Below are 22,220 nucleotides of genomic sequence, written 5' to 3' on the forward strand. Positions count from 1 at the left end.
TTTTAGGGTGAAGATAGATTTTTGGTGTAATCATGTTAGTTATAAATGCCATTATATGCACTTATATTATTTCTAAATGCCATTATATGCATCCTGTATATTTACCTCTACTGTATTACATATTTTACTTAATGTATTGTATCTATCTTATTTTCCAGAATTCATCTGAAATGAATGAAAAAAAGTTTAAACCTGACGAATTCAGGGGCAACATTAGTGGTCTTATTCCAGGGGAAACTTACACCTTCAAGATTGAAGCCAGAAATAAGAAAGGCCCAGGACAAGTCAGGGTTATTGAAGAAACAATGCCCATCGGCCGTAAGTGTTATAAATATTAGATCTCTTTAGTAGATTATTTCAGTTCAGTAATTTTAGTTTCCATGAAAAACAGAATTCTAATATACTGTACTGTAGTATTAAAATTTCTTATTTCTATAATCTCCTGATGTTCATATTGCTTCTCCTTAGAAGCTCGGTTTAATCGACATATACCCATAAAATTTTTAGAAGATTTTAAACATTTTCCTATTTTCTTTCCCTTCAATTGATACATGCCCTTATTAATGGAAGGAACATTCAAGTTGTAAGTTATCCCTGTTCTCTAGATATTATGAGACATTGGGGAGGAGGGGAAATTGTATATACTGTAACTATACATCAGGTGAGTATAGAAATAATAAATTTTATTAGAGTTCTGTTTATTTCTATGAACCTCTCCTTATGTTTATATTGCTGACACCTGCACACTGCTGGAGGTGGATGCTAGTGATGGAAAAAATAGGATGAATTTATCTAAAAGTAAAATATTGGTCTTCAGATTTTTTACTAAAGCTATGTAAAGTACTTGACTGTAGCTTGTCTTTAAATGATTGTTCTTGATCTAAAGGATGCTTTTGCTTTGTACCAAATAAATTTTTTAAATTGAACCCTTCATACGCTCATAGATAAGACGGTTATAATTAAACTGAAGACAATATTAATTAGATCACAGCTCTACATTAAGGGCCTAGAGTCTAGCAACTTTCATAAATAAACCAGGATTCTTTAAGATAATGTTTAACAAAAACACCCTTGGTATGCCAATGAGTTGAAGCTGAAACTCTTTCCAAAGACAGTTTTCGACAAAATTTAAGGGAAGTAGCTGCACTACTAAAATTATGTACCTTCACTTTAAAACCTGTTATTAGATATGGATCTAATTCTTCGTGAGCAACCGAGACCAAACTTCAATTGGTCATAGGGAAATTAGGGACATTAAACCCACAAAACAAATTTGGTACAGTATATTACCTCTAATACCTGAATATTTCTCCAAATAATACTTAACAGCTTTTAGTGGACAAAGAAATCTGTTTATGCTGAAATGCTTTCATCCATTTACAGAGATGAGATATGAAAAATTTGAGGCAAACTCTTAGCCTTAAAATACTTTTGGGTTTCTGAAGAAAGACATAAGAGACAAAATCATCTTGTTCCCTGTAGGTTACTTTGACAGGGTTTTAGCTGTGAGGTCACTTAGAGAAGGATTCTAACTGTTCAAAATTATAATATTTTAAATATGGTAAAACCACATCCAAATTCCAGAAAATTTACCTTACTACTGGAGGCCTTTCAATACTCCTATTCATTTGCTATAATACCTGAAATGGACAATTTAATCCCAGATGCTTGAGCACTGAATTAAGCATGGATTTATATCCCTTAATGGTAAAAAATGAATGTTTCTTAACATAAAAAACCATAATTTGATATTTTATTCAAGCTAGTCCTCATTGACAGACTCTTAGCTTTGCACCAATCAAAATAAATAATCATTTGTCTTTAATATGGAAAATTGATTTACAGTACTGTCTTTTAGAACAATACAGACAGTTTTGGAAGTCTTTTGTTTCCGAGGACACAGCGCATAGTCTCCATGCAATTAGATGTAGCACAGATGTGTTTGGATGAACCACTTTTAAGAAGGGTTGTTTGAGCAGATTGGCTTTGTACGGCAGCCTTCTTGGACACTCCAACAGCAGGTGCCACAGATCTGAGAAAGATTCCCTCTGTGGGCAGAAAAAAGCTATTAGCATCATCCTGATATTTGAAGACATCCTGGATTTGTTAACTCTCTCAACCATGTCAAGTGGTGGGAATGATAAGAAATAAAGAGCACTTACTTCACAAGAGGAGTACCAAACTATCTAGATTAACATCTCGGTGATAAGGGATAAGCAAAGGTTTGGAGGTACTTACGTTGTCTTGAGATGAGATATAAAGATCCAAGCTACCATATCGGTTTTAAGCCTCACATATTCTAGGTGTCTATAAGCTCAACTAGAAATGTAGGAAACTAATGTTATCTCTGGTGGGTAAAGTAAATACAGAGTTCAAGGTTGTGCAAAAAGAACTCTGATCTGGTAGATACCTTGTATCCCTAGACTTTGCAGAAAAGTGCATTAAAACTGCTAGTTGCCACTTGAGGTGTTAGGTTAGGGTTTGAAACTGGTTAGGTTAGGCATGAAATATTACTCCTAACCAAGAATTAAATGAATTTCTGAGGTACTACAAAAGGAGTTATTGGCATTAAATTCCTAATAACAAAACTCACTGTATATAGGCTGCAGCAAAAAGAAAGCCTGTCTACATAGGCTGTAGTAGAAATAAAGCTTGGAGTGGAAGTAGTGTCATCATTTCCAATAAAATAACCAAGCCTAGGTTTGTTAAAATAAAACTTTCTAAAACACTAGAATTAACTGTAAAGAAAAGGATTTCATAAACACTTCCAAGCTTATTATCCTAAAACCGCAATTAGTAAATTAGAAAATTATTACCAACAGCATTTGATATTCCTAGGCAGTTACCCATTCAAGTGCCAACTAGACCTAACATTACTTAACTTTGCTGATCGTACGAGGAGAGGCCTTTTCAGTGAGGTATGGCCGTTGACCTTGTAAACCCTGAATACAGTATTAAGATTATTGTTTATTAGTCATAAGGAGGGCGCTATAATGAAATTTTAAGCGACCTTAGGTAACAGACTAGCCTGATAAAAGTCACAACGTCTTTGAGGCATCAGAGACTTAGAGATTAAACGAAACTAAAATTAGTAGCCATTCTTCGTAATACAGTAGTGGTAACAATTTAACAAATCTTATCCACAACAAAAATGGGAATTAACAGGTTTGTAGGGTAGTTTTATAAGATTTTAGGAGCACTTAACTTACACCTCATTGTTTCCAACTGGCACATTGGTGCTGCGCCTGTGCGAAGGCTGATGGGCGAGACATTGCCTATGCCTATTTAATGTCACCTCCTGAATAATAGCAATGTAAAAATTTTTTATTACATTTATTGTTTTTAAATAAAATTCTTCACTGAATACAGATAACCCATAATGCTTACATCTTCTATATAACCAGATTCGTAAGGGTAATAAAAGCACTAGGGTAGGAATTTACCCAGCTAAAGGAAACCCATGATAAGTTAGTGGCCAAGATTGCATGCGAAGAGAAATTCATTGTCATCCGGAAGGTTACATGATCACTAAGCTTTATCTGATACATCACCAACAACAAAAATTGATTTTATCATAGTTCCAGTCAAGACAACATTTTTTAAATTAGGGGCTAATAAATAGTTAGTGAGATATACCATAATTTATCCATTGGTAATGGAAACTACCAAGTTGGGAACTAGGGGTTTAGAGTGGGGAAATCATAAATAATGGTAAAAAAAAACTTTTCTTCTCTATACATTTTTTTCTGGAATGCATAATAAATCCATGGAAGATTACCAAAATTATCTACATCCTATACTACTGTAAAATTTTTCATTTGTGTGGTGACATTCTGCAAAACGGTCGTATTCACTCCTGTTCATTCGCTTTTATCTTGTATATTTACGGTGTATTCTTTATTTCCTAAAATCTCTATAAAATGGAATTTCAAAACCTATATTGTTTTGATATTCTTTCTATTGAATGCCCCATAATAGGAACGGTGTTACTTAAGAGGGTACTCAGGGTCTGATGCAAAAATATTATTAAAAGACAAGTAATTTGGGTAAGGGTTCAGTTGGGTAGGGAATGTTGGGCTTTTGTGAGTGCGTATGGGCCAGGTTGTGAGAAAAGTGAAGAAGAGTGGAATGAGTTCTGGAATGGATTAACTAGGTGTGTAGAGGGACTGGGTAGAAGGAATTATGTAGTTGTCATGGGTGACTTAAATGCTAGAGTGGGCGCTGGAGAGGTAGAAGGTGTCATTGGGAAGTATGGCATACCAGGTGAAAATGAGAGTGGTGAGAGACTGGTAGATATGTGTGTTGAGCAAGAGATGGTGATAAGTTTTAGATTTTTCAAAAAGAAAGATAAAAACAAGTATACATGGGTAAGAGTGGCAAATGGAAGAGTGGTAGAAAGGGCGCTAATGGATTATGTGTTGATAACTAAAAGAATGTTTGGAAGATTGAAAGGCGTGCACGTGTTTAGGGGTATGGCTAACAGTATGTCTGATCATTTTTTGGTGGAAGGAAAATTAGTTGTAGCAAAAGAGTGGGGGAATAGAGTAGGTTGATGTAAAAGGGAGCTAGTGAGGGTTGAAGAGCTAATAAAACCGGGGGTAAAAAGTAAATATCAAGAAAAGTTGAAAATGGCATATGACGAAGTGAAAGTAAGAGAAACTGGTAATTTAGAGGAGTATAAGATAGTAAAAGAAAAATTTGTAGGGATTGCAAGTGATGTATGCGGCAAGAAGTTTGTTGGAGGCAGCATGAGGAAGGGCAGTGAATGGTGGAATGAAGGAGTGAAGGTAAAAGTGGAAGAGAAGAAGAGGGCTTTTGAAGAATGGCTGCAGAGTAATAGTGTAGAGAAGTATGAAAGATATAGAGAGAAAAATGTGGAGGTAAAGTGCAAGGTAAGTGAGGCAAAGAGAGCAGCTGACCTGAGGTGGGGTCAGGGATTGGGTCATTCATATGAAGAGAATAAGAAGAAGTTTTGGAAACAAGTGAAGAGAGTAAGGAAGGCTGGTTCAAGAATTGAAGAAACCGTGATAGATGGAAATGGAAGGTTGCTGAAAAGAGAGGAGGCAAGGAAAAGGTGGGCGGAGTATTTTGAAAGTTTACTGAATGTTGAGGATAATAGGGAGGCAGATATAATTGCTGTTGCAGGTGTTGAGGTGCCGGTGATGGGAGATGAGAATGAAAGAGATATTACAAGAGAGGAAGTGAGGAGAGCACTAGATGAAACAAGAGTAGGAAAAGCATCTGGTATGGATGGTGTGAGAGCTGAGATGTTGAAGGAAGGGGGTGTGACTGTACGTGAATGGTATGCGGCAAGAAGTTTGTTGGAGGCAGCATGAGGAAGGGCAGTGAATGGTGGAATGAAGGAGTGAAGGTAAAAGTGGAAGAGAAGAAGAGGGCTTTTGAAGAATGGCTGCAGAGTAATAGTGTAGAGAAGTATGAAAGATATAGAGAGAAAAATGTGGAGGTAAAGTGCAAGGTAAGTGAGGCAAAGAGGGCAGCTGACCTGAGGTGGGGTCAGGGATTGGGTCATTCATATGAAGAGAATAAGAAGAAGTTTTGGAAACAAGTGAAGAGAGTAAGGAAGGCTGGTTCAAGAATTGAAGAAACCGTGATAGATGGAAATGGAAGGTTGCTGAAAAGAGAGGAGGCAAGGAAAAGGTGGGCGGAGTATTTTGAAAGTTTACTGAATGTTGAGGATAATAGGGAGGCAGATATAATTGCTGTTGCAGGTGTTGAGGTGCCGGTGATGGGAGATGAGAATGAAAGAGATATTACAAGAGAGGAAGTGAGGAGAGCACTAGATGAAACAAGAGTAGGAAAAGCATCTGGTTCAAGAATTGAAGAAACCGTGATAGATGGAAATGGAAGGTTGCTGAAAAGAGAGGAGGCAAGGAAAAGGTGGGCGGAGTATTTTGAAAGTTTACTGAATGTTGAGGATAATAGGGAGGCAGATATAATTGCTGTTGCAGGTGTTGAGGTGCCGGTGATGGGAGATGAGAATGAAAGAGATATTACAAGAGAGGAAGTGAGGAGAGCACTAGATGAAACAAGAGTAGGAAAAGCATCTGGTATGGATGGTGTGAGAGCTGAGATGTTGAAGGAAGGGGGTGTGACTGTACGTGAATGGTATGCGGCAAGAAGTTTGTTGGAGGCAGCATGAGGAAGGGCAGTGAATGGTGGAATGAAGGAGTGAAGGTAAAAGTGGAAGAGAAGAAGAGGGCTTTTGAAGAATGGCTGCAGAGTAATAGTGTAGAGAAGTATGAAAGATATAGAGAGAAAAATGTGGAGGTAAAGTGCAAGGTAAGTGAGGCAAAGAGGGCAGCTGACCTGAGGTGGGGTCAGGGATTGGGTCATTCATATGAAGAGAATAAGAAGAAGTTTTGGAAACAAGTGAAGAGAGTAAGGAAGGCTGGTTCAAGAATTGAAGAAACCGTGATAGATGGAAATGGAAGGTTGCTGAAAAGAGAGGAGGCAAGGAAAAGGTGGGCGGAGTATTTTGAAAGTTTACTGAATGTTGAGGATAATAGGGAGGCAGATATAATTGCTGTTGCAGGTGTTGAGGTGCCGGTGATGGGAGATGAGAATGAAAGAGATATTACAAGAGAGGAAGTTAGGAGAGCACTAGATGAAACAAGAGTAGGAAAAGCATCTGGTATGGATGGTGTGAGAGCTGAGATGTTGAAGGAAGGGGGTGTGACTGTACGTGAATGGTATGCGGCAAGAAGTTTGTTGGAGGCAGCATGAGGAAGGGCAGTGAATGGTGGAATGAAGGAGTGAAGGTAAAAGTGGAAGAGAAGAAGAGGGCTTTTGAAGAATGGCTGCAGAGTAATAGTGTAGAGAAGTATGAAAGATATAGAGAGAAAAATGTGGAGGTAAAGTGCAAGGTAAGTGAGGCAAAGAGGGCAGCTGACCTGAGGTGGGGTCAGGGATTGGGTCATTCATATGAAGAGAATAAGAAGAAGTTTTGGAAACAAGTGAAGAGAGTAAGGAAGGCTGGTTCAAGAATTGAAGAAACCGTGATAGATGGAAATGGAAGGTTGCTGAAAAGAGAGGAGGCAAGGAAAAGGTGGGCGGAGTATTTTGAAAGTTTACTGAATGTTGAGGATAATAGGGAGGCAGATATAATTGCTGTTGCAGGTGTTGAGGTGCCGGTGATGGGAGATGAGAATGAAAGAGATATTACAAGAGAGGAAGTGAGGAGAGCACTAGATGAAACAAGAGTAGGAAAAGCATCTGGTTCAAGAATTGAAGAAACCGTGATAGATGGAAATGGAAGGTTGCTGAAAAGAGAGGAGGCAAGGAAAAGGTGGGCGGAGTATTTTGAAAGTTTACTGAATGTTGAGGATAATAGGGAGGCAGATATAATTGCTGTTGCAGGTGTTGAGGTGCCGGTGATGGGAGATGAGAATGAAAGAGATATTACAAGAGAGGAAGTGAGGAGAGCACTAGATGAAACAAGAGTAGGAAAAGCATCTGGTTCAAGAATTGAAGAAACCGTGATAGATGGAAATGGAAGGTTGCTGAAAAGAGAGGAGGCAAGGAAAAGGTGGGCGGAGTATTTTGAAAGTTTACTGAATGTTGAGGATAATAGGGAGGCAGATATAATTGCTGTTGCAGGTGTTGAGGTGCCGGTGATGGGAGATGAGAATGAAAGAGATATTACAAGAGAGGAAGTGAGGAGAGCACTAGATGAAACAAGAGTAGGAAAAGCATCTGGTATGGATGGTGTGAGAGCTGAGATGTTGAAGGAAGGGGGTGTGACTGTACGTGAATGGTATGCGGCAAGAAGTTTGTTGGAGGCAGCATGAGGAAGGGCAGTGAATGGTGGAATGAAGGAGTGAAGGTAAAAGTGGAAGAGAAGAAGAGGGCTTTTGAAGAATGGCTGCAGAGTAATAGTGTAGAGAAGTATGAAAGATATAGAGAGAAAAATGTGGAGGTAAAGTGCAAGGTAAGTGAGGCAAAGAGGGCAGCTGACCTGAGGTGGGGTCAGGGATTGGGTCATTCATATGAAGAGAATAAGAAGAAGTTTTGGAAACAAGTGAAGAGAGTAAGGAAGGCTGGTTCAAGAATTGAAGAAACCGTGATAGATGGAAATGGAAGGTTGCTGAAAAGAGAGGAGGCAAGGAAAAGGTGGGCGGAGTATTTTGAAAGTTTACTGAATGTTGAGGATAATAGGGAGGCAGATATAATTGCTGTTGCAGGTGTTGAGGTGCCGGTGATGGGAGATGAGAATGAAAGAGATATTACAAGAGAGGAAGTTAGGAGAGCACTAGATGAAACAAGAGTAGGAAAAGCATCTGGTATGGATGGTGTGAGAGCTGAGATGTTGAAGGAAGGGGGTGTGACTGTACGTGAATGGTATGCGGCAAGAAGTTTGTTGGAGGCAGCATGAGGAAGGGCAGTGAATGGTGGAATGAAGGAGTGAAGGTAAAAGTGGAAGAGAAGAAGAGGGCTTTTGAAGAATGGCTGCAGAGTAATAGTGTAGAGAAGTATGAAAGATATAGAGAGAAAAATGTGGAGGTAAAGTGCAAGGTAAGTGAGGCAAAGAGGGCAGCTGACCTGAGGTGGGGTCAGGGATTGGGTCATTCATATGAAGAGAATAAGAAGAAGTTTTGGAAACAAGTGAAGAGAGTAAGGAAGGCTGGTTCAAGAATTGAAGAAACCGTGATAGATGGAAATGGAAGGTTGCTGAAAAGAGAGGAGGCAAGGAAAAGGTGGGCGGAGTATTTTGAAAGTTTACTGAATGTTGAGGATAATAGGGAGGCAGATATAATTGCTGTTGCAGGTGTTGAGGTGCCGGTGATGGGAGATGAGAATGAAAGAGATATTACAAGAGAGGAAGTTAGGAGAGCACTAGATGAAACAAGAGTAGGAAAAGCATCTGGTATGGATGGTGTGAGAGCTGAGATGTTGAAGGAAGGGGGTGTGACTGTACGTGAATGGTATGCGGCAAGAAGTTTGTTGGAGGCAGCATGAGGAAGGGCAGTGAATGGTGGAATGAAGGAGTGAAGGTAAAAGTGGAAGAGAAGAAGAGGGCTTTTGAAGAATGGCTGCAGAGTAATAGTGTAGAGAAGTATGAAAGATATAGAGAGAAAAATGTGGAGGTAAAGTGCAAGGTAAGTGAGGCAAAGAGGGCAGCTGACCTGAGGTGGGGTCAGGGATTGGGTCATTCATATGAAGAGAATAAGAAGAAGTTTTGGAAACAAGTGAAGAGAGTAAGGAAGGCTGGTTCAAGAATTGAAGAAACCGTGATAGATGGAAATGGAAGGTTGCTGAAAAGAGAGGAGGCAAGGAAAAGGTGGGCGGAGTATTTTGAAAGTTTACTGAATGTTGAGGATAATAGGGAGGCAGATATAATTGCTGTTGCAGGTGTTGAGGTGCCGGTGATGGGAGATGAGAATGAAAGAGATATTACAAGAGAGGAAGTGAGGAGAGCACTAGATGAAACAAGGGTAGGAAAAGCATCTGGTATGGATGGTGTGAGAGCTGAGATGTTGAAGGAAGGGGGTGTGACTGTACGTGAATGGTAGGTGAGATTGTTTAATATGTGTTTTGTGTTGTCAGTGGTACCAGTAGATTAGGTGTGTGTATTGTACCACTATACAAGGGTAAGGGAGATGTGCATGAGTGTTGTAATTCAAGGGGTATTAGTTTGTTGAGTGTAGTTGGAAAAGTGTATGGTAGAGTACTGATTAATAGGATTAAGGATAAAACAGAGAATGCAATCTTAGAAGTACAGGGTGGTTTTAGAAGAGGTAGGGGTTGTATGAATCAGATTTTTACAGTTAGGCAGATATGCGAGAAATATTTAGCAAATGGTAAGGATGTGTATGTTGCGTTTATGGATCTGGAGAAAGCGTATGATAGAGTTGATAGGGAAGCAATGTGGAATGTGATGACGTTATATGGAGTTGGTGAAAGGTTGTTGCAAGCAGTGAAAAGTTTCTACAAGGGTAGTAAAGCATGAGTTAGGATAAAAAATGAAGTGAGCAATTGGTTTCCGGTGAGAGTGGGACTGAGACAGGGATGTGTGATGTCACCATGGTTGTTTAATTTGTATGTTGATGGAGTGGTGAGAGGTGAATGCTTGAGTGCTTGGACGAGGATTGAAACTGGTAGACGAGAATGACCATGAATGGGAAGTAAATCAGTTGTTGTTTGCGGATGATACTGTACTGGTTCCAGACGCGGAAGAGAAGCTTGGCCGATTAGTGATAGAATTTGGAAGGGTGTGTGAGAGAAGGAAGTTGAGAGTTAATGTGGGTAAGAGTAAGGTTATGAGATGTATGAGAAGGGAAGGTGGTGCGAGGTTGAATTTCATGTTGAATGGAGAGTTACTTGAGGAGGTGGGTCAGTTTAAGTACTTTGGGTCTGTTATTGCAGCAAATGGTGGAGTGGAAGCAGATGTACGCCAGAGAGTGAATGAAGGATGCAAAGTGTTGGGGGCAGTTAAGGGATTAGGAAAAAATAGAGGGTTGGGAATGAATGTAAAGAGTTCTGTATGAGAAAGTGATTGTACCAACTGTGATGTATAGATCGGAGTTGTGGGGAATGAAAGTGACGGAGAGACAGAAATTGCATGTGTTTGAGATGAAGTGTCTAAGGAGTATGGCTGGTATATCTCGAGTAGATAGGGTTAGGAATGAAGTAGTGAGGGTGAGAATGGGTGTAAGAAATGAGTTAGCAGCTAGAGTGGCTATGAATGTGTTGAGGTGGTTTGGCCATGTTGAGAGAATGGAAAATGGCTGTCTGCTAAAGAAGGTGATGAATGCAAGAGTTGATTGGAGAAGTACAAGAGGAAGGCCAAGGTTTGGGTAGATCGATGGAGTGAAGGAAGTTCTGGGTGATAGGATAAATGTGAGCGAGGCAAGAGAGCATGCTAGAAATAGGAATGAATGGCGAGCGATTGTGACGCAGTTCCGGTAGGCCCTGCTGCTTCCTCCGGTGCCTTGGATGACTGCGGAGGTAGCAGCAGTATGGGAGTCAGCATTATGAAGCTTCATCGGTGGTGGATAATGTGGGAGGGTGGGCTGTGCCACCCTAGCAGTACCAGCCGAACTCGGTTGAGTCCCTTGTCAGGCTAGGAGGAACATAGAGAGGAGACGTACCCTTTTTTGTTTCATTTGTTTGATATCGGCTACCCCCCAAAATTGGGGGAAGTGCCTTGATATATGTATGTACAAGTACAGTATTCAACCCAGTATAGTACTTCAACACCTTATGTGAGCATAAGAATCTGATGTATCTATATGTCCATCGAATGATGTCAGAAACTGTCCGTACGACCATCGAATGATGTCATAGACTTATTGTGGTCGTATTATTTATCCTAGACTCACCTAATTATGTATGTAGACACTCAAATATCATACAAAAAATTTTACCTTTTGATTTTCATAAGATCGAATATAGATAAAATAGATAAAGGCCTGTATAATTCGAATTCATAAAACGTACGTTGCACGTAATGTCACACTAATAGCATTTTTCTTAATGAAATTTTCACGTTATCAAAATAAGCAAAATAACCCGAGTAGTTTCAAGAAACTTTGATTATTTTTTAAATTTTGGAAAATATTTTTATCTAAAAAAAAGTGTTTTGAGTTATAGCACTTTTAAGTTTTTAGTACCATACCAGTACAACACTTGAAATTTTCAGTACAGTACAATGCTTATTTCACACTAAGTGTTATTCTCACATAGAATTTTTCAATGTATATTGATTCTATAAATGACAAATATTCTTGTAATTTTAACATTTACAACAGATTATTGCTGCCAACTTGTCTTGACAACGTGTTGAGATCTACCATTGTTGCCATTCTTCTCTCTTTTTCTATCAAACTATTTTTTTTTAAGGGGGGGTTAGTTTTAACAGTCTTACTGCTAGATTGGCATCACAGTGCTAATCAATGTGCAACAAAAATTTATAGTCCCACTTTCAAAGATCTGGGGTTACCGATTTTCTTCCAGTTGTAGATTGTCATATGGTGTTTTGAGATTTGTAAAGAGAAACTCAAAAGTCGCTACATAATCACACAAAATATCTGGGAAAAAGGAAAAAGTAAGCCGTGTTGCTACAAGTGTGAGGCATATACTCACTTGTGTCCCTTTAAATGGGTTTTATTTGTTGTCCTTTTAAACCACCTGGATGGAGCTACAGGCTATGGACAGCTTAAATATACTTAAAAGGCTAAATTTCAATGGTTATAGAATGTAAATTAGCTTAAACCTTAATTTTGATATTTTGAAGGTATATCAGCTATACAAAGGTTATGGTACCCCCATAAGGATGCTTGCTTTAGTGAGAGGAGGGTAATAAGGATCCAGCTTATCTACTTGGTCTTTTGCCTTGCAATCTAGATGTCTAAATGAGCTACTTGGGATGTGGAACAGCAAGGGTTTAGCTGCAAAAGGATCTAAAATAATTGAAAATGCAAAACAATACAAGAGGAATTCAACTCTGTAAGGCGCAGTGGACATTCATAACCCTTACTGAAGGAACACTTTGTAATAAGGACCACTAGACCAACTATGAAAGTCAGGCTAGTGTAACCAAGTGGGTATAAAAGTAGGACGAGTTTCCCAAAAGAGATGGCCTGCTGGCCTTCTGAGAATAACAAAGTTTAATAATTTGAGATCTATAAACTCATCACTAACTTGACAGGTAATTGACTTTGTCCCTTCACTAACAAACCTTACGTTATTTATGTGGATATTCTTTTGGTGAAGGTGGAAGGTAGCCTTTAGACTTTAAATGCAAGGTGGCAACCCTACCTAACCACCGTAGTGGGTAGGTAGGGAATTGCCGAGGGGTACCCAGTCACCTATATCTACTCGCAGCTTGGTGAGCTACATCACTTTTTTTCTTTTGGCTGGTGGAGATCGGACGTCTCCGCTCTCTCCTCCTCAAGGCTTAGCCATACAGACATTTGCTTTACACTCATTTTTTTTCTCTTACAGGTGTGACTGTATTAGTCCCTGACCCTCCCATGTATACTGTCCTGGTCGCGAGGGTCGCCCTTGTGGCACCTTCATGTTGTCGGTTTATACCGACCCGCACTCTGTGTGCCCGACCTGTCTGTGCGAGTAGGGTTCGCCCTGCTACGAGTGTAGGGAGTGGCCTGCCTCCCACTGGGAGAAATTTGGTGCGTCACAGGAAGAAGGAAGCCAAGCGAGACCTTTCTCCCCCAGGGTCCTCCTCTGGGGCGAAAAGACCTCGGGCTTCTTCTCGCACTCCTGGATCTATCTCTGAAACTCCTCCTCACTTGCTTTCTTTCGGGGGCGATCGAGTTGGAGCGCGGACCGCTTAACTCCTTGGCAACCTCAGGGAACTTGGGGGTTATTGATGCTTCCACTAGAGTAGCACCTTCACCTCCAGCCACTGGGGAGCCATTCTCTCTTGCAGATGTGTTGCGGGCTTGGCCATCTCTGGGGGTTTTTTCTTACCCTTTGAAGGAGGCACAGCTGCAACTCTTTCAGCTAAGGGCACGAAGAGACCCTTCGCCAGTGGCTTCAACATCTATGCCCTGGACGTCTGCTTAGTCCATCCATTGCCTTCTCCTGGCCCTTCCACGTGTTGACGAGGTCAACGTCCTTGCTCGCACCTCCAACGGCCTCCTGCTGAGGACGAGTCTTCTCACCATCCTGGGACCATGTCGTCACCTAACACGCAGTCTCTTGTTTCTTCCCACAGGAAATGCTCCAGTTCACGCATGCACCCCTCGCCTGCTGTGGACGTTAGGAAAGATGATCTTCCTATGTTCAGCGCTTCATCTGCTTGCTGATCGCCTGGACGAGAGCCTCCACCTTCTCGTTCTTCAGGACAATCTTCCTCTGGGCGTCGCCTTCTTGTCCTTCTGGACAATCTTCCTCTGGGCGTCGTTCCCGATGAACCAGGGATCAATTCAAAGAACGCTCGCGCTCAAATGACCACAGGTTATCACGGTCTCAGCGTTCTTCTTCACGAAGGCATTCCAAATCTAGAGCTATGCAATCACGCTTGAAAGACCGCAGGTCATCACAGTTTCAATGCTCTTCTGCCAGAAGACGCTCACATTCAGGAGCAAAGTGCTCACGATCGTGAGCATCACAAGCTAGACGATCAGTATTACGATCTGGACGCTGGCGTTCATAAGCTAGACGCTCACGATCGCAAGGATGACGCTCACGATCATGAGCAAGGTGTTTACAATCACGAGCGAGGCACTCACGAGCAGGATGCTGACGATCGTGAACCAAGCATTCGTGATCAAGATCCAGAGGATCCTCTTCACGAGGACAATGTAGGCTCTCTCATCCAAGATCCACACGGCGCTCTACAACTCGAGCTGCCCAATCTCTAAGACGAACTATGACTGTTCAAGGACCTCCCGATGAACAGTGCCCAGAGAAGCGTCCAACTACGCTACCCTTTCTGCCCTTCATGCCTGGGGTGTCTTAGGTAAGCGTTTCCTTGCGTGACGCTCACTAACGCGTTATGCTCTGTCACAACACTCGCCAACGCAATGCGTTGCCCCGGTTCCGAGGCTTCCATCTCCGCCTGTAGCGAGTGTGGGGCCCTACAGTGCCACAGGAGCCCCCGAGGCTCCCTCCTCCTAGCTCACCGTTTATCATTTGTGAAATGATTCCTTTGGCGCGTGAATTACGCCCTTCAACTAGTGAATCACATCCTTTGATGCATGAATCTCCTGATATCACGGGTGAATCTGCAGACTCCACATGTATTTCACGTGTTGAGGTTCCGATTTCATGAGTGAGCGCGGACGCAACACCTCCGCCAACGACCTCCGCAGCTGTAACATTTAGAAGCAGGCCAATTTCCTTCCCTGAAGAGTTTAAGGAACCCCTGAATAAGTTTGCGGGTGTTCCAATTTCACCTGATTGTGTTCTATGGACTACCAAAAAGAATCTCCTCATGCTAACGAGACTGTCTCCTTGAGAGTTTCAGGCTTTTAAACGCCATTCCACTAAAAGACGTTCTCCTCCTCCAGGGCTTCCGAAGGAGACCCCAGATTTGTGAAAAGTTGGCAAACTTCCTTCAGAAGTCCTTGCTTGGCTTGGGTCTTCCAGCACCTCCACAGCCACCACAGGAGCAGGTCTGCCCAAGGCAGTGCCGTTCCTTCGGTACAGCTGTCTTCTCCACCTAGACCCAGTGCCGAGGAAAGAGGTCGTTCTGACTCATCAAAAGTCTCAGGACAACTCCCTCTGACGGCGATTCACCTAGGAGACAGCCTTACCACTAGGCAAAAGAGTTGAATGAAGCGTGGTACTCCACCTCATGCCGACTTGATCCATCTTCATTTTAAGAAGGATCTTGGCTCACCTCGGGAGATCACCGTTCGACCCTTCCAGCCTCAACCTGTTGAAATTGTTATTCTGCACCAACGTCCGCTTTTCCAAACCACCGGTGGAAGAACAATCCGCTGTTCCCGAGTCTCGTAATCCAAAGGAACCGCATGCTCTTTCTAAATCTTCCATCCAGGAAGAGCACTTCCCTTCCTGGAGGGAGTTTAAAACGATTCCCAAGAACGCGAGAGTGAGGAAACTCTGAGGCCGGAAAGGAGATCCTCTGAGGTGGGTCCCTCTCATGGCCCAGTTGACGACTTCGACCTATCTAAGGCTCCTATGCATAAAAGCTTGGATGTGGACGAGTTCATGAACATTGACGAGGAATACCTCCCCAGGGCAGCAAGTCCAAAGTTCCACTCCGAGGCTGAGCCCAAGGAGTCATAACATGCCTTCTGACAAGTCCTAGCATGCATGAGGGCAGTTAATAAGCTGTCAGATCCTGTTACCACTCCCCAGAAAGGCAAGGACATGATCCTGGACCAACTATTTGGGACCCAGAGACCACCTAAGACCAGTGCAATCTTGCCCTGGTTGAACGGTTTGACAGCAGCCAGGAGGAAGGCTATCTTCCAGATAGCAGGCGCATTCAGTTCTGTGAGAGCAGGTTCTTCATCTAGGGCTCTCCCACTTCCTTTCATCCTGCAAAGGAAGTATTCTGAGGTCGAGAAAAAGCCCCTTTCGTAGCCTGACTCTCGACCCCTCAGTAGAATCTCTTACTAGGAGTCTTTCAGTTCAAAAACTTTCTTTATTGAGAGCCTCCCTTTCGCCATCTGAGGCTCTCAACATAGAGAGAGGCGCAAAGTATGCCATGCAGGCTGCTTCGTGGCTCGACCTATGGTTGGGTTTGTTAGGCCACATTGTACGCTCCGAGGACCTATCCAAGGAGTCTACAAGGCGGTCACTGGAGTCCTTCCTACTCTCGGGTACCCAAACTTTAGTGTTCCTTTTGCACCACACGGTTAACTTGTGGGCGAATGCTATTGTAAAGTGAAGGGATACCATAATTGGGAGGTTCCACGGGTAGATGCTGAAAATTGAGGTTACATGCCTTAAAAAATCAACTCTCGAGGGATCCACTCGCTTCAACCCAGAGGAGGTAGAGAGAGCAGCTGACAGGTGGAGAAAATTCTCCAAGGATTCTTTCCTCCAGAGGGCCATGACTTCTCAGTCCTGTGGGAGGGATCCTCAACCTCCAGAGTTTAACCTAGCACTTTGGATCCCTCAATGTCCAGGTCCTCAGGACCTGCAAAGGTGTCTAAGCAACCCTTTCAAGCCAAAGAGCAGAAAGGGAGCAAGTCCTTCAGAGGAAAGAGAGGCGGTAGCCACTCCCGCTAGGGAGGGCAATCCTCTTATCAGTCCACCAGTGGGAGGATGTCTGCGACACCTCTGGCAGAGGTGGCAGTTCCACGGGACGGATCCCTGGACGATTGCAGTAATCGGCATAGGGTATAGTGTCCTGTTTATTCAATCTCCCCCTCCTCTGACTCGGGATCCAATGCCGTTAAGCACAAGTCCAGATCATGCTGCAGAAAGGCACTCTCCAAGAGGTTCTAGACGGATCTTCAGGTTTCTACAGTCGACTCTTTCTTGTGAAAAAGGTGTCTGGAGGCAGGAGACCAGTCATAGATCTCTCTCCCTTGAACAAGTTTGTTCTGCAAACTGTGTTCAGGATGGAGATGGTACACACGGTCATCCAGGCAGTAAGAATAAAGGATTTCATGTGCACATTGGATCTCCAGGACACACACTACCAAATCCCAATCCATCCATCTGCAAGGAAGTATCTCAAATTCATACACGAGAACAAACGTCACCAGTTCAAAGTTCTCTGCTTCGATCTCGCAACAGCACCCCAGGTCGTCACCAAGGTGTTCGCCCTTGTGTCATCTTGAGCTCATAAGAACAGCATTCGTCTCCTAAAATACCTCAACGACTGTTTGATTTTAGCAGACTCAGAGATGACCCTTCTTCATCACTGGACATGCTTCTCAAGTTTAGTCAGGATCTGGGGATCATGAAAAATTTTAAGAACTCATCACTGCTTCCATCTCAGAGATTGGTTTATCTCGGTATGAATAGAGACACCAACCTTCAAAAAGTCTTTCCATCAGACGATAAAGTACACAGGCTGAGAGAAGTGGCATAACCCTTCCTCAGATGGGAAAATCTTTTAGCCCGGCAGTGGTTATGCCTTCTACGCCATTTGACCTCCCTGATACTTCTTGTTCCTAACGGCAGCCTCAGGATAAGATCCATGCAATGGCAGCTAAAGTCCGTGTGGAACCAGCACACCGGCTCTCTGGACACATTAGTTCCTATAGGAAGGGACCAAATAACGGATCTGTAATGGTGAGTGGCAGATGAGAACCTTCGCAGAGGGCTAGATCTTCTCGTCCCTCTTCCAGACCTGATGATCTTTACAGACGCATCAAAAGAAAGATGGGGGGCCCACTTGCGGCATCTCACGGTCTCAGGCCTGTGGTCTGAGTCCGAAAGGTACCAGCACATAAATCTTTTAGAGATGAAAGCAGCTTTTCTAGCTCTTCATCAGTTCCATCAGTTGCTGACGGGTCACTCTGTAGTGTTGATGAGTGACAACACTACAGTGGTGGCTTACATAAACAAACTAGACGGTACCTTTTCGCAGCCCCTATGTCATCTTGCAGTAGAGATTCTACGATGGGCAGAAGAATATTTGGTGACCCTATCAGCTCGCTTCATTTCTGGCTTGAGGAATGTACACATGGGCAACTTGAGCAGGGCGATTGAGATAGTGGGCTATGAATGGTCTTGGAATCCTCTGTTAGCCAACAAAGCCCTGACTTTGTGGTGTTCCCTGACTGTGGACATGTTCGCAACGTCCCTGAACTTAAGGCTACTGTTGTACTGCTCCCCAGTCCCAGACCCTCAAGCTCTATGGCAGGATTCATTCCAACAACGGTGGGACACCGATGTGTACACATTTCCCCCGTTCTGTCTGATGAGAAAAATGCTCAACAAGACCAGAACATCCAATAACTTGGTAATGACCCTCATGGCACCACTATGGCATCATGCAGAATGGTTCTCGGACCTTATACAACTCATAGTAAATCTCCCAAGAGAGCTACCTCCACGACCAGATATACTTAAACAACCACATGTAAACATTTTTCACAAGGCCGTCTTGTCTCTTCGACTTCACGTCTGGAGACTATCCAGCGTCTCCTCTCTCAGAGTAGCTTTTCACAAGTTGCAGAAAGGATGTCTGCATATTTACGGAAATCCTCAGCCTCCGTATACCAACTAAAATGGACAGTCTTCTGTAATTGGTGTCGTGGAAGGGAAGGGATATCTCTTCCGTCGATGCCACTATTTCAATAATAGCAGAGTTTCTTGTATACCTTCGAGAGGAAAACTCCTTTCAGTCTCGGTGGTGAAAGGCTATCACTCAGCCTTAAGCTTAGCCTTTGGATTGAATGGAGTAGATCTTTCCTCTTTGTTGAAGCTTTCCTTAAACCTGCACTCATTGGTGTAGATGCAACAGTTCCTCCTTTACTTAAACCAGATGGCTCAGTCACTCACTGTCCAAAGGAAACGGCAACCCTTTTGGCTGATGTTTTTGAAAGTAAACAGAGTAATGAAAAACTTGAACTTCCTCATTCCTGTTTTCCTGAGGCTAAACTAACTAGTTTAGCTTTTCAATCTCGTGAAATTATAGCTCTGTTGATGGACCTTGATGCCTATGGAGGTGTAGACCCAAATGGTATTTTTCCTTTGTTTTTTATAGACTGCAGATTTCTTAGCTCCAAAGTTATCTGTTATTTTGCACAAGTTGATAAGAAAAGGAGCTTTTAGCTCTTGTTGGAGAATTGATAATGTTACTCCTCTATGTAAATGTGTTTGTGGTAGCTCAAGTCCAACTGATTACTGCCCAATTTCCATAACTCCCACATTATCTAAAGTTTTTGAACGTCTTCTGGCAAAACGTCTTAATAGGTTTGCTGAAGGTAATTATCTATTCCCTAGTTTGCAATTTGTTTTCGTAAAGGCCTTGGAGCATGTGATGCCCTTCTTACAATCTCCAATGCTGTACAGAAATCCTTTGATTGTGGTCAGGAAGTTCGTATGATTGGCCTTGATTTTAGTGCTGCCTATGACCGTGTTAATCATGAGGCCCTTGTTTTCGAACTTGAACAGTTGGGAGTGGGTGGGTAATCATGAGGCCCTTGTTTTCGAACTTGAACAGTTGGGAGTGGGTGGGTCGTTTCTTGGCATTATTATTAATTTTTTAAGTAATAGATCTCAAAGAGTTGTTGTTGCTGGGCACCATAGTGAGTATAGGAATGTGATATCCGGTGTTCCACTGGGTAGTGTTCTTGGCCCATTACTTTTCATACTATATACACATGACGTGTGGTTTGTCCTAGAAAACAAGCTTGTTGCATATGCACATGATGCTACTCTTTGCATCAATTCCATCCCCTGAATGTAGATATGAGGTTGGTAAATCCCTTAATCTAGCTAATATTAGTGCATGGTGCAAATTATGGGGTATGAAGTTGAATCCTAACAAAACTCAAAGTATGATTGTAAGTAGGTCAAGGACGGTGGCTCCTCAACATCCGGATTTGAGTATTGATAATGTTTCTTTAAATTTGTATGACTCTTAAAATTTTAGGTGTGATTCTCGACAGCAAATTTACTTTTGAGAAACACATTAGGTCTGTGTCTTCTTCAATTGCACAAAATATTGGTTTATTGAGAACGTCTTTCAAGATTTTCGGTGATCAATCTATTCTGAAGAAGTGTTTTAATTCTTTCATTCTACCTTGTTTTGAGTATTGTTCTCCTGTCTGGTCTTCAGCTGCTGATTCTCATCTTAATTTGTTGGACAGAAACTTACGGTCTATTAAATTTCTTATTCCTGATCTAGATATTAATCTTTGCCACCGTCGTTCAATTATTCATTATGCGTGTTGCATAAGATTTGTTCAATTAGTTCATTATGCGTGTTGCATAAGATTTTTCATAACTCTGAACATCCTTTACATTCAGATCTTCCTGGAGTATTCTATCCTGTTCGTAATACTAGGCAGGCAGTTAATTCTAATAGCCAGGGCTTCTCCATCATGAGGCTCAATACTACACAGTATTCTAGAAGTTTTATTCCAGCTGTGACCAAGTTGTGGAATGATCTTCCTAATCTGGTAGTGAATTGAACATCCTTTACATTCAGATCTTCCTGGACTATTCTATCCTGTTCGTAATACTAGGCAGGCAGTTAATTCTAATAGCCAGGGCTTCTCCATCATGAGGCTCAATACTACACAGTATTCTAGAAGTTTTATTCCAGCTGTGACCAAGTTGTGGAATGATCTTCCTAATCTGGTAATTGAATCAGTAGAACTTCAAAAGTTCAAAGTTACAGCACATGTTTTTATTTTGACCCGGCTGACATGAGTCTTTTTATAGTTTTATATATGACATATCTGTTTTGACGTTAATAGTTTATATATGACATATCTGTTTTGACATTGTTACTGTTTTTAGAATGAGTTACTGTTAATTTGTTCTCATCATTTATTTATTTCCTTATTTCCTTTCCTCACTGGGCTATTTTTCCCTATTGGAGCCCTTGGGCTTATAGCATCTTGCTTTTCCAAGTAGGGTTGTAGCTTGGCTAGTAATAATAATAATAATAATAATAATAATAATAATAATAATAATAATAATAGTGAAGTTATGAGATCACTTGTCCCCAGTCGGAGATAAGATTTCCTCCTTGGAACTTGGGTTCCCATTCTGAGATCCTTGAAAGGCCCTCCTTACGAACCTTTATGCCATGCAACAGACCGTAACCTCACTTTAAAGACAGCTTTCCTACTCGCTTTAGCCTCAGAAAAGAGTGTTAGTGAATGTCATGGTCTCTCATACAACATCGCCCATTCAAGGGAAAGGGGGGTGACACTTATCTTCATCCCGGAGTTTATTGCAAAGACTCAAAATCTGGGTGTACTGGATCCTAGATTCGGGCCCTTTCAGATTAGGAGTCTAAGTTCTGTAACTAATGACCCAGTTCAATTGTTATTATGCCCAGTGAGGTGTTTGAGATATTATCTTAAACGCACTGCAACAACTCGGTCCTAACTATCAGCCCTATTTATTAGTTCAGGTAGAGTCAAGAGGAGGATCACCAAGAACACCATCTCTTCATGGATTCGCAAAGTTATAGACTATGCTCTGAATCCTGACCCTCCTCCAGCTCGAAGACCTAGAGCTCATAATGTCAGGGCCATCAGTTCATCAGTACGTCCCTGGCCTTTAAACGCAATTTTTCTGTGTTGCAAGTGTTACAAGCGGGCGTGTGGAAGTGTCAGACGACCTTCACCGCCCAATGTTTTCAAGACGTGACCCACAGAACTCGATACATTCTCTGTCAGTCCTGTGGTGGCTGTACTACAAGTGGTTTAAGGATACTTTGGGCTCCTTATTGGACAAGTAGCAGATAGTTGGGGGTATTGGTTACTCTGGTTAAGTCTGGGATGAATGAAAGTATGTCTGGCTCTTTTCCTTTCTGCATCTTCCCCTCTCTTGGGGAACAGTGCCATGGGTCACTCTGCAAGCAGGCTTCAACCTCTGCTGGTAATAACAATTTCCCTTGTGTAACCTAGTATAGTTTACTGTAATATACTTGTACACATCGTCAATGCTTCCCACGTGGTAAGCATTGGTAAATGTCTATATACTGTATTATTCATAATATTTATATATAACACAGTATTCCTATTTAAACTCAAAATATTCTTAGACGTTCATATACTATCTCACATGTTGCTGAGGCCACTATCACGCTCACTTTGTATTTGTTAGCGAGGTGTCAAGGTTCT

General features: G+C 42.1%; 1 protein-coding gene across 1 annotated transcript in view; it reads left to right on the top strand.

Moving 5' to 3' along the window:
* The window catches only part of LOC137624319 (tyrosine-protein phosphatase 10D-like), a 112,568-nt gene that overhangs the window by 16,329 nt on the left and 74,019 nt on the right, over positions 1-22,220 (top strand). Inside the window, exon 3 of the mRNA XM_068354981.1 lies at positions 159-318. Coding sequence (XP_068211082.1) covers positions 159-318 — 160 coding nt within the window. The remainder of the gene's footprint in view (positions 1-158; positions 319-22,220) is intronic.

The sequence above is a fragment of the Palaemon carinicauda genome, chromosome 31, assembly GCF_036898095.1.
Source record: "Palaemon carinicauda isolate YSFRI2023 chromosome 31, ASM3689809v2, whole genome shotgun sequence".
Taxonomy (NCBI): domain Eukaryota; kingdom Metazoa; phylum Arthropoda; class Malacostraca; order Decapoda; family Palaemonidae; genus Palaemon; species Palaemon carinicauda.